At 44.7% G+C, this 13,043-nt stretch overlaps 1 protein-coding gene across 1 annotated transcript in view; it reads left to right on the top strand.

The window, feature by feature from the left end:
- Positions 1 to 13,043, top strand: part of FAM227A (family with sequence similarity 227, member A) — a 95,420-nt gene that overhangs the window by 66,988 nt on the left and 15,389 nt on the right. Inside the window, exons 11-12 of the mRNA XM_011979125.1 lie at positions 680 to 767; positions 2,821 to 2,915. Coding sequence (XP_011834515.1) covers positions 680 to 767; positions 2,821 to 2,915 — 183 coding nt within the window. The remainder of the gene's footprint in view (positions 1 to 679; positions 768 to 2,820; positions 2,916 to 13,043) is intronic.

Consider the following 13,043-nt stretch of genomic DNA (forward strand, 5'->3'; position numbering starts at 1 on the left):
TTTTTTGTAGAGACAAGGTCTCACTATGTTGCCCAGGCTGGTGGAAGAGAAATTTCTACCTATTTTGAGCCACTGTTTGAGTCTCTGTCACATTCAAACAGAATCCTCACTTCTGTTGCCTCTCTATAACAAATATGGGATACTTTCCACACTTCAGTGTAACTGTCCATTTCCTGTTATTTCCCCTGGAAACTCCTCAAGCCAGGGGCTAGATTTCAGTGTTTGCCCAGTGCAGACACATTAGTATTTGCCCAGTGAAACATTTGCTGGAAAAGGTGATTGCATCAAGGATGATGGCAGTGTTTTTGGAGCACTCACCGTGAGCACTCCTGTAATTTGCATGCATTCACTGACTTAATCCTACAAGGAAACCAAGGTGGTAAAGAGGTTTGATGACTTGCCCCAGATCACTGGCTTTTGAGTGAGAGAATTGGGACTGGAGCCCTGGTTGGCCTGGGTCCCCAGCCCATGTGTTCTCCACATCAGCCACTGCTGTCTGCCATGCTCCTGGGAGGACCGGAAGGGTCTGGTTCTGCATGTTCCTTTGCTGAGAACAATAAGAAATAGCAAAGAAATTGCATGTATTACTTTTTTGTATTCCTCTCACTACCAATTTTATTTTGTTCTCTCTCTCTCTGTTTCTCTCTTTCTCCCTCTCTTTCTCTTTTGTCTCCTGAAGTTTTTTAGTGCAAAGTCACCCAATGAAAAAGCCTCTTCGGCCAAGCAGAACTCAGAAAAAAGCTTACGAACACAGAATACTGCAAAAGGTATATTGACTACCAAAAAGGGAAATGTAGGCTTTTGACTTAGCTATTATCTCCAAAACGCTGGTTTCTTGGGTTCGTTTGAACAGAATTTGCTACCCTACTTTATACTTGGGGTGCCAGCCTAGGGCTTGGCACCAAGTAATATTTTATGAAAGGATGTAATTGTCTTTCAGTTCAGTGAGCACTGATTATTTATTTATTTATTTATTTATTTATTTATTTATTTTTGAGACAAAGTCTCACTCTGTCGCCCAGGCTGGAGTGCAGTGGCACAATCTCAGCTCACTGCAGCCTCTGCCTCCCAGGTTCAAGTGATTCTCCTGCCTCAGCCTCCCAAGTAGCTGGGACTACAGGCATGTGGCACCACGCCTGGCTAATTTTTGTATTTTTAGTAGAGACGGGTATTTCACCATGTTGGCCAGGCTGGTCTCAAACTCCTGACCTTGTGATCCTCCCGCCTCGGCCTCTCAAAGAGCTGAGATGAGAGGCGTGAGCCACCTCGCCCGGCCTAAGCACTGATTAAGTTCCACTTTTGTGGTGATGAGGTCAGCACAACGCTAATATCTGTGGGGAAGAGAGGTTGTTGACACTGGAAGAAAATAAATTTAAGACATGATGACTGCTCCTCTCCCCCATCAGAAACCAGTAATTACTAAGGTTAGAACTAATTTGCACCCAGGTCTTAATTTATATTGGTGACTGAGTGATAGTACAGAGAGGTCAGTGCCATTGAAAGAAAAGTTTCATGTTACTCGCAATTCCCCTGGAAATTCCCTCTGGAAATTGCGAGTAACATTAAACTCAGCACACCGTGCAGGGACACAGCGGGAAGCACCAGTGCTGACCAGGAGGCAGAAAGGAGCGTGGTAAATGGACAGGCCACACTCTTTTTTGAAGTTTCAGCAGGAAAGACAAAGCAAGGTACGGTAACCAGTTTAGGATTAGCTGGGTGCAGCGGTTTACACCTGTAATCCCAACACTTTGGGAGGCTGAGGCAGGAGGGTTGCTTGAGCCCAGAAGTTCGAGACCAGCCTGAGTAACATAGCGAGACCCTGTCTTTACAAAAAAATTTTTAAATTAGCTGGACATGGGGGTGCACACCTGTAGTCCGAGCTACTCAGGAGGCTGAGGTGAGAGGATCGCTTGAGTCCGGGAGATTGAGGCTACAGTGAGTCACGATTGAGCCACTGCACTCTAGCCTGGGTGACAGTGAGAGCCTGTCTCAAAAAAAAAAGTTTAGAGTTGGCTGGGTTGAATAATTCCAGCGGGCTCTGGGGCAGAGGGGCTGTCCCTAGTTGGCTTGGTGTGTGAGTTAGATAAAAGAGTGGGTTCAAAGTGTGGCCTCTGGATTGTAGGAGACATATATTAGCAACTCTGTTAGTCTAGCCCTGTAATTAATGGATGGCAAATAGACAAATACAGAATATAAGAAAACACAGAACAGGAGCTCTTAAGTATCATCCTAGGTTATTTCACATCATTATTTTTATTTAAACTTTATTCTTTTTCTTGAGGGAGAAATGGATGCTCAGAGAAGTTAGTATGTGAATTATGTCCCAATAAAACTGTTAAAGAAAAAGCTTGGGGACTACTGATCAAGAGGTTTAGCCAGGGCTCTAAATAGAGGTAAATATTTGTAGGAAGCTTTGCAAGTCCCCCAGAGCTTACGTATATATTCAATTCACGAAGACTCATGTGTCAAAGAGAAGTTGCCAAGGGAAATTAGAAAATATTTGAACTGAACGAAATGAGACCTTCTTTTCTAATATGAGCATTTATTTAAGGCTACAGGCTTCCCTCTAAATGCTGCTTTGGCCGGGCACAGTGGCTCACGCCTGTAGTCTCAGCACTGTGGGAGGCCGAGGTGGGCAGATCACTTGAGTCCAGGGGTTTGAGACCAGCTTGGTCAACATGGCGAAGTCCCGTTTCTACTAAAACTACAAAATTTAACTGGGTGTGGTGGCACACACCTGTAATTCCAGCTACTCAGGAGGCTGAGGCATGAGACTCGCTTGAACCTAATGGTCATTTCTTGCTAATGTCACATTGACAGAGCATCATTCTCAGGCCCTGGTCTTGAAGAAACCTACACAAGAAGTCAAGAGGATATCAGAAGGGAGAGAATGTGAGAATATGTTTCCTAAAAAGGTGAGCACATGATTGGAAATTTAATAGTAAAGGTGATTCCAAAGGGGGTGAGAGATGTAAGAAAATGAGAAATAACATTTAATGAATATTTACTAAATGCCAGGTACTATGCCAAACCTTATGCAAACAGTGCATTTTCTTTTACTGTCACAGCCCTCTGAGATAGTTACTATTGTTATTCCCAGTTTATTAACGAGCAAAGTGATGCTGGGAGCAGGTACCCAATTTGTCACATACACAAAGCAAATAAGTGATATTAAAAGTAAAAAAAAATAATAAAACAAGGCCAGACGCAGTGGTTCATGCCTGTCATCCCAGCACTTTGGGAGGCTGACACAGGTGGATCACTTGAGGTCAGGAGTTTGAGACCAGCCTGGCCAACATGGTGAAACGCTGTCTCTACTAAAAAATACAAAAATTAGCTGGGCATTGTGGCATGCCTATAATCCCAGCTAATCGGTAGGCTGAGGCAGGAGAATCGCTTGAACCTGGGAGGCGGATATTGCAGTGAACCAAGATCGTGCCACTGCGTTCCAGCTTGGGCAACAGAGTAAGACTCTGTCTCAAAATAAATAAATAAATAAATAAAAAGCAAATAAGTGATAAAATCAAGATTTGCATGCAGATCTGCCTGTCTCTGAGCCTGAGCTCTCAACCACTGAGCCTTCCCTGCAGCGCAGTGCCTAGCACAGAAAAGTCACTAGCATCATTCTCTCCTCTTCCCTTTCCCCACAAACCTCAGTGGATGGTAGTTTATGTCAATGGAACTTCAGTCTTGTGTAGTGGGACCAGAACAGGGTGAGAGGTTTGGGAGCTTCCCCAGGCACCAGCTAGGAAGGGAGTCAGCCATAGAATTTGGGCCAAGTACCACGAGCAATGTAGATTTCTTGTTTTTTGTTTTTGTTTTTTTGAGACAGTCTCAGTCTGTCACCCAGGCTGGAGTGCAGTGGCACAATCTCAGCTCACTGCAGCCTCTGCCTCCCAGGTTCAAGTGATTCTCCTGCCTCAGCCTCCCAAGTAGCTGGGACTACAGGCATGTGGCACCACGCCTGGCTAATTTTTGTATTTTTAGTAGAGACGGGTATTTCACCATGTTGGCCAGGCTGGTCTCAAACTCCTGACCTTGTGATCCTCCCGCCTCGGCCTCTCAAAGAGCTGAGATGAGAGGCGTGAGCCACCTCGCCCGGCCTAAGCACTGATTAAGTTCCACTTTTGTGGTGATGAGGTCAGCACAACGCTAATATCTGTGGGGAAGAGAGGTTGTTGACACTGGAAGAAAATAAATTTAAGACATGATGACTGCTCCTCTCCCCCATCAGAAACCAGTAATTACTAAGGTTAGAACTAATTTGCACCCAGGTCTTAATTTATATTGGTGACTGAGTGATAGTACAGAGAGGTCAGTGCCATTGAAAGAAAAGTTTCATGTTACTCGCAATTCCCCTGGAAATTCCCTCTGGAAATTGCGAGTAACATTAAACTCAGCACACCGTGCAGGGACACAGCGGGAAGCACCAGTGCTGACCAGGAGGCAGAAAGGAGCGTGGTAAATGGACAGGCCACACTCTTTTTTGAAGTTTCAGCAGGAAAGACAAAGCAAGGTACGGTAACCAGTTTAGGATTAGCTGGGTGCAGCGGTTTACACCTGTAATCCCAACACTTTGGGAGGCTGAGGCAGGAGGGTTGCTTGAGCCCAGAAGTTCGAGACCAGCCTGAGTAACATAGCGAGACCCTGTCTTTACAAAAAAATTTTTAAATTAGCTGGACATGGGGGTGCACACCTGTAGTCCGAGCTACTCAGGAGGCTGAGGTGAGAGGATCGCTTGAGTCCGGGAGATTGAGGCTACAGTGAGTCACGATTGAGCCACTGCACTCTAGCCTGGGTGACAGTGAGAGCCTGTCTCAAAAAAAAAAGTTTAGAGTTGGCTGGGTTGAATAATTCCAGCGGGCTCTGGGGCAGAGGGGCTGTCCCTAGTTGGCTTGGTGTGTGAGTTAGATAAAAGAGTGGGTTCAAAGTGTGGCCTCTGGATTGTAGGAGACATATATTAGCAACTCTGTTAGTCTAGCCCTGTAATTAATGGATGGCAAATAGACAAATACAGAATATAAGAAAACACAGAACAGGAGCTCTTAAGTATCATCCTAGGTTATTTCACATCATTATTTTTATTTAAACTTTATTCTTTTTCTTGAGGGAGAAATGGATGCTCAGAGAAGTTAGTATGTGAATTATGTCCCAATAAAACTGTTAAAGAAAAAGCTTGGGGACTACTGATCAAGAGGTTTAGCCAGGGCTCTAAATAGAGGTAAATATTTGTAGGAAGCTTTGCAAGTCCCCCAGAGCTTACGTATATATTCAATTCACGAAGACTCATGTGTCAAAGAGAAGTTGCCAAGGGAAATTAGAAAATATTTGAACTGAACGAAATGAGACCTTCTTTTCTAATATGAGCATTTATTTAAGGCTACAGGCTTCCCTCTAAATGCTGCTTTGGCCGGGCACAGTGGCTCACGCCTGTAGTCTCAGCACTGTGGGAGGCCGAGGTGGGCAGATCACTTGAGTCCAGGGGTTTGAGACCAGCTTGGTCAACATGGCGAAGTCCCGTTTCTACTAAAACTACAAAATTTAACTGGGTGTGGTGGCACACACCTGTAATTCCAGCTACTCAGGAGGCTGAGGCATGAGACTCGCTGGAACCTAATGGTCATTTCTTGCTAATGTCACATTGACAGAGCATCATTCTCAGGCCCTGGTCTTGAAGAAACCTACACAAGAAGTCAAGAGGATATCAGAAGGGAGAGAATGTGAGAATATGTTTCCTAAAAAGGTGAGCACATGATTGGAAATTTAATAGTAAAGGTGATTCCAAAGGGGGTGAGAGATGTAAGAAAATGAGAAATAACATTTAATGAATATTTACTAAATGCCAGGTACTATGCCAAACCTTATGCAAACAGTGCATTTTCTTTTACTGTCACAGCCCTCTGAGATAGTTACTATTGTTATTCCCAGTTTATTAACGAGCAAAGTGATGCTGGGAGCAGGTACCCAATTTGTCACATACACAAAGCAAATAAGTGATATTAAAAGTAAAAAAAAATAATAAAACAAGGCCAGACGCAGTGGTTCATGCCTGTCATCCCAGCACTTTGGGAGGCTGACACAGGTGGATCACTTGAGGTCAGGAGTTTGAGACCAGCCTGGCCAACATGGTGAAACGCTGTCTCTACTAAAAAATACAAAAATTAGCTGGGCATTGTGGCATGCCTATAATCCCAGCTAATCGGTAGGCTGAGGCAGGAGAATCGCTTGAACCTGGGAGGCGGATATTGCAGTGAACCAAGATCGTGCCACTGCGTTCCAGCTTGGGCAACAGAGTAAGACTCTGTCTCAAAATAAATAAATAAATAAATAAAAAGCAAATAAGTGATAAAATCAAGATTTGCATGCAGATCTGCCTGTCTCTGAGCCTGAGCTCTCAACCACTGAGCCTTCCCTGCAGCGCAGTGCCTAGCACAGAAAAGTCACTAGCATCATTCTCTCCTCTTCCCTTTCCCCACAAACCTCAGTGGATGGTAGTTTATGTCAATGGAACTTCAGTCTTGTGTAGTGGGACCAGAACAGGGTGAGAGGTTTGGGAGCTTCCCCAGGCACCAGCTAGGAAGGGAGTCAGCCATAGAATTTGGGCCAAGTACCACGAGCAATGTAGATTTCTTGTTTTTTGTTTTTGTTTTTTTGAGACAGTCTCAGTCTGTCACCCAGGCTGGAGTGCAGTGGTGCCATCTCAGCTTACTGCAACCTCCGCCTCCTGGGTTCAAGTGATTCCCGTGTCTCAGCCTCCCTAGTAGCTGGGACTACAGGCGTACAGGACTACCACCACACCTGGCTAATTTTTGTATTTTTGATAGAGACGGGGTTTCACCGTGTTGGTCAGGCTGGTCTCGAACTCGCGACCTCAGGTGATCCACCCCTTTCAGCCTCCCAAAGTGCTGGGATTACAGGCATGAGCCACCACCCCCAGGCTAATCTTTTGACTTTAATTGCGGTGTTTTATGTTAGAAGTTTTTAATTATTATAGTCATATTTAGTAGTCTCTTATGGCTTCTAGATTTCTTGCTAAGCATTTTACCATTCTAAGATTATATAAAACATCTTCCCCAATTTTTTCCCAGTATTTTATATTATCACCTATTCTCAATAAAATATTTACTCACGTAACCCCTCAGTTATCACCAGGGGTCACTCTATTCCTTGGAATTTAGCTAAAGATTGGCTTAAGCATTTGTTATCTAATTTGTTTGAAGTCTATTACCCTCTCAAATATGTTTGTGAACTCTGGGGGCCTGATGTTTTCCTGGCACTAAGCTCCTTATCTGTCCTGCATACGCTATGTACATACTAACTGCATCAGCCCTAATGTGGAACTCACCTCTTCTGATTTTTACAAAAACCACTCACACAAGGCCTCTGTGTGCATGTATTTGTGTATATGGAAGAATGGAAGACTTTACTGAAGTTTAAAGAGATAAGGAGGGGGTGCCCATATCACAGGAATGCGAATAATTTTTTTTTTTTTTTTTTTGAGACAATCTTGTTGCATTGCCCATGCTGGAGTGCAGTGGTGCAATCTTGGCTCACTGCAGCTTTCACCTCCTGGGTTCAAGCTATTCTGCTGCCTCAGTCTCCCAAGTAGTTGGGATTACAGGCGTGTGCCACCATGCCCAACTAATTTTTGTATTTTTAGTAGAGATGGGGTTTAGCCATGTTGGTCAGGCTGGTCTCGAACTCCTAACCTCAAATGATTAGCCCACCTTGGCCTCCCAAAGGGATTACAGGCATGAGCCACCACTCCCAGCTCACAGTAATGCAAATAATTTTAAAATTAATATTAGTTGGTGGGGTGTGGTGGCTCACACCTGTAATCCAAACACTCTGGGAGGTCGAGGTAGGCAGATCACCTGAGGTCAGGAGTTCGAGACCAGCCTTGCCAACATGGCAAAACCCCACCTCTACTAAAAATATAAAAATTAGCCAGGCATGGTGGCAGGTGCCTGTAATCCCAGCTACTTGAGAGGCTAAGCCAGGAGAATCACTTGAACCCAGGAGGTGGAGGTTGCAGTGAGCCGAGATCGCGCCGTTGCACTCCAGCCTGGGAGACAGAGTGAGACTCTGCCTCAAAAAAATAAATAAATAGGCCAGGCGCAGTGGCTCACGCCTGTAATCCCAGCACTTTGGGAGGCCGAGGCGGACGGATCACCTGAGGTCAGGAGTTCGAGACCAGCCTGACCAACATGATGAAACCCTATCTCTACTAAAAATACAAAAATTAGCCAGATGTGGTGGCACACATCTGTAATCCTAGCTACTTGGGAGGCTGAGACATGAGAATCTCTTGAACCTAGGAGACAGAGGTTGCAGTGAGCCGAGATCATGCCATTGCACTCCAGCCTGGGCAACAAGAGCAAAATGCCATCAATCAGTCAATCAATCAATCAATCAATCAAAATAAAATAAAGTGAGTATCACTTGCCCTTCTTAAAAATCCTTTAGCCATTCAACCATTTCACAGGGCATCCTCCTCCAGTCCTCTCCACTTTCCTCTCTCCCCTTCTTTCTTCCATCCAAACTCCTGTTCACATCTAGTGCAGGGCAGAAGCTTTCCCTTGCCTTCACTTACTCTAGAGGCTCTCACCTGCTCACCAAGTGGCTTGTTCCATATTTCCCAAGGAAAGACAGCCCCTCCCTGCAGTGAATTATGGTACCAGTTAAGACAATTTGTTTATATCCCCCAGACTCCTTTTTTTTTTGAGACCCAGTCTCATTCTGTTGCCAGGGCTGGAATTCAATGGCTCAATCTTGGCTCACTGCAACCTCCGCCTCCCAGGTTCAAGTGATTCCGCCTCATGCTCCTGAGTAGCTGGGCTTACAGGTGCACACCACCACACCCAGCTAATTTTTTTGTATTTTTAGTAGAGATGGGGTTCACCATGCTGGCTAGACTGGTCTCAAACTCCTGACCTCAAGTGATCCACCTGCCTCAGCCTCTCAAAGTGCTGGGACTACAGATATGAGCCACCACGCCTGGCCTAGACTCCTTTTTAAAGGATTTATTATTTTTTTTTTTAGACAGAATCTCGCTCTGTTGTGTAGGCTGGAGTGCACTGGTGTGATCTCAGTTACACTGCAACCTCCACCTCCCAGGTTCAAGCGATTCTCCTGCCTCAACCTCCTGAGTAGCTGGGATTAGGCTCACACCACCATGCCCGGCTAATTTTTGTATTTTTAGTAGAGATGGGGGTCAGGCTGGTCTGGAACTCCTGACCTCGTGATCTGCCCACCTCAACCTCTCAAAGTGCTGGAATTACAGGTGTGAGTCGTCATGCCTGGCCAAGGGTTTTTAAAAATATGTATATTGCATTTTTAGATGTTTTGTCATGAGTTTAGGGTACCCTTTAAAATTTTTAAATACACCTATGACCTGGTAATTCTTCTAATAATCTGTCATGTAGAAATGTTCATTACAAGGCTATCCCTTACAGCATTAATCTGTACCAGCAGACATCGTAGAAAGCTTCAATTTCAATAGATAAATAGGTAAATTGTGAAGTGTCCATAATAAGGATATTCTGCTGCTATGAAAAACGGTGAGGAAGATTTACACCTGATATGAAAGACTGTCAGCCAATGACATCTAAAGTTAATCAAGAAAATGGCCAGGTACAGTGGCTCACTCCTGTAATCCCAGCGCTTTGGGAGGCCGTGGAGGGCAGATCATTTGAGGTCAGGAGTTTGAGACCAGCCTGGCCAACATGATGAAACCCTGTCTCTACTAAAAAAATACAAAAATTAGCTGGCCATGGTGGCAGGCATCAGTAATCCCAGCTACTTGGGAGGCTGAGGCACGAGAATCACTTGAACCCAGGAGGCGAAGGTTGTAGTGAGCTGAGATTGTGCCACTTCACTCCAGCCTGGGGGATAGAGCGAGACTCAGTCTCAAATAATAATAATAATGCAATAAAATTAATCAAGGAAGTATTACAGGCAATGTAGTTAGTGGGTGAAAATTAAAGTTGTAAAACATTGTATATAGGATGATTCCATCTTTATTTTTGAAGTATGTTTTTGGTATAAAGTCAGTATGTGCCTGTGAGAAGGCTTGGAAAGATACACAGAAAAATATTAACAGTGTTTATTGCTAAGAAATATGAGTGGAGATGAGGAAAGCTTTTTCTTTTACATCTCTAGATTATGTGAATTTTTCACAATGAGCATTAATTTATTTTGTAAAAAAAATAAATATTTTTATGGCAGAAAAATACTATCTAAATGTCAAAATGAAAGCCTGGAGCAAGAGAGAAGATGGTCCCACTTTTTATGGCCCCATCTGACATGTGTCCAGAGAGCACAGTCAGACTCAAATCACGTTCAGGAGCCCTTGAGGCACTGGAGATGTTTAGGTTGGAGAAGGCAAGACTTGGAGAAGACCTGAGGGCTCTCCTCAGATATTTTAAGGACTGTCACCTAACCTGTGACCCTGAAGAAAGACGGGCTAGAATTACAGACAGTGTGATTTTTATCTAAGGTAAGAAAGAACTTCCTAAGAGTCCAAGTTGTCATTTAAAACCCACTTTGCATCTGGCTGTGCTGCAGGCTGCTAGGTTTTGTTCCAGCTCTAGCTCTCAAACCAAGCCATTCCTCATCCTAGATCTCTGATGTTAACCCCTTAATGCTAGCTCCTGCTTTGCTATTTATTTATTTAAGACAGCGTCTTGCTCTGTCGCCCAGGCTAGAGTGCAGTGGCACGATCTCGGCTCACTGCAACCTCCGTCTCCTGGGTTCAAGCAATTCTCCCACCTCAGCCTCCCAAGTGCTGGGATTACAGGTGTGCGCCACCACGCCCGGCTAATTTTTGTATTTTTAGTAGAGACTGGGTTTTGCCATGTTGGCCAGGCTGGTCTTGAAATCCCAACCTCAAGTGATCCACCCACCTCAGCTTCCCAAAGTGCCGTGATTACAGGCATGAGCCACAGTGCCCGGCCTCCTGCTTTGCTTTCTATCTGCTCCTTAGATCGGATGTTCCAGATTGTCTCTTCCCTTGCCCATTGCTCCTTCTTTACCTAGTGATGTGGGTATGAGCCAGCCTTTCCCATTTCTATGCCCAGGTCCCTATACCCAAACGCCCTACCCTGCCTTCTGCCTGGGAGGAATCGGATACTTAAGAACAGTGGTACTGGATGTTTGCGAAGGTAGCATGTTCCGTGTCTCCAAAGTTGGGGAAGCAAAAATGTACGCTTACCTGTTGAGAATATTACTGAAAGGATGTGTATCAGTTCATTTCTTTGCTTATAAGTAACAAAGCTGTCTCTGGCCAACTTAAGCCAAAACTGAAAGAACATTGAGTAACTGAAGAGTCTGGAGAATCAGTCCAGGAACCAGAAACATCAAGGTAGCTGCAACCCTCGAACCATCTTTTCAAGGTGACATCTCTGGAATGGGTGAACCTCCACATGTTTTCAGTCCATATTTCACTCTACTCAGAACTCAGAATCCAAGGAGCAGAAGTTTTGAATGGCCAGCCTATTCCAGGAGCTGTAACTGAGTGGCAGGGGTCTGGGGTGGGGGAAGTGAAAGGAAGATTCTGACTCCAGAGCCTGTGAAGGCCTCTGAAGACCCCTCCTGTGGCTCTCATCAGGGGAGCAAGACACCTGATTTAAAACCCCCTCAGCTGGCCGCGGTGGCTCACGCCTGTAATACCAGCACTTTGGGAGGCCAAGGCGGGTGGATCATGAGGTCAGGAGATCGAAACCATCCTGGCCAACATGGTGAAACCCCATCTCTACTAAAATTACAAAACTTAGCCGGGCGTGGTGGCGTGCGCCTGTAGTCCCAGCTACTCAGGAGGCTGGGGCAGGAGAATCGCTTAAACCCAGGAGGCGGAGGTTGCAGTAAGCCAAGATCATGCCACTGTACTCCAGCCTGGCTACAGAGTGAGACTTCGTCTCAAAAACAAAAAACGAAAACAAACAAACAAAAAGACTTCAAGCCCAAACGCAGTAAAGGGCAGATCACCCCCCCAAAACACACAAAGCGTCAGGGGCTGTTAGGAAAGGGGAAGGACACTGGGTTGCTAAAAGAATGACCCTCAGAGAAACGTTGCACTGCTTTAGTGGATCCTAGATGCTGGACTTTCGTAGACTTTGAAAAAAAAAGGTTTTCACTAAGTAAATTCATTAAAACAAAATGCTGTCTGTCATCAGTAGCATTTCATAAAGAAAGTCATTAATATCACAAAGCAAAAAATTTAAAAAGTCCTTAAAGTGAATCAGTTTACTTCTTGTTCGACTCACATTGAATTTTCCTTGTTTCCCTCATTTCCCTGGTGACCACCAGACACAGCATGGCCTCCATTAGGAGACAGGGTGTCAGAGTCACTGGACCACATGATCTATAAATTCCCTACTAACTCCAGGTCTCTGTGATTCCAGTGGTATCTTGCTATTAGAATAGTGGTTCTCAAATGGGGCAATTTTGTCCCCTGGGAGACATTTGGCCAGCTCTAGAGACATTTCTAGTTGTCACAACTGGGGGCAGAGGGACATCGGGGGAGGCCAGGGATGCTCCTCAGCATCCTACAATGCACAGGACAGCCTTCCACAACAAAGAAATACCCAGCCCCAAATGTCAATAGTGCTGAGGTTGAGAAACTTTGCTGGAGACAGAAGCAATCCCATTAGACGATTAATTAAATGCAACCCTATCCCATTAGGACAGGATTAGAAAATAGTGTGGTTGGGTACTGCTGCAGCCTTTATTCATGAGGCGGAATTTTTGTTCCATTAAGGTATAACTGCTTCTTCAAAATAAAATGTATTTTTTTTTTAAACACAAAAGTACAACCCAAATGTCCATCAGTGACAGACTGGATTAAGAAAATGTGGCACATAAACACCATAGAATACTATGTAGCCATAAAAAAAGGATGAGTTCATGTCCTTTGTAGGGACATGGATGCAGCTGGAAACCATCATTCTCAGCAAACTATAGCAAGAACAGAAAACCAAACACCGCATGTTCTCACTCATAGGTGGGAACTGAACAATGAGATCACTTGGACTCGGGAAGGGGAA

This window comes from Mandrillus leucophaeus, unplaced genomic scaffold (genome assembly GCF_000951045.1).
Source record: "Mandrillus leucophaeus isolate KB7577 unplaced genomic scaffold, Mleu.le_1.0 Scaffold2, whole genome shotgun sequence".
Classification (NCBI taxonomy): Eukaryota; Metazoa; Chordata; class Mammalia; order Primates; family Cercopithecidae; genus Mandrillus; species Mandrillus leucophaeus.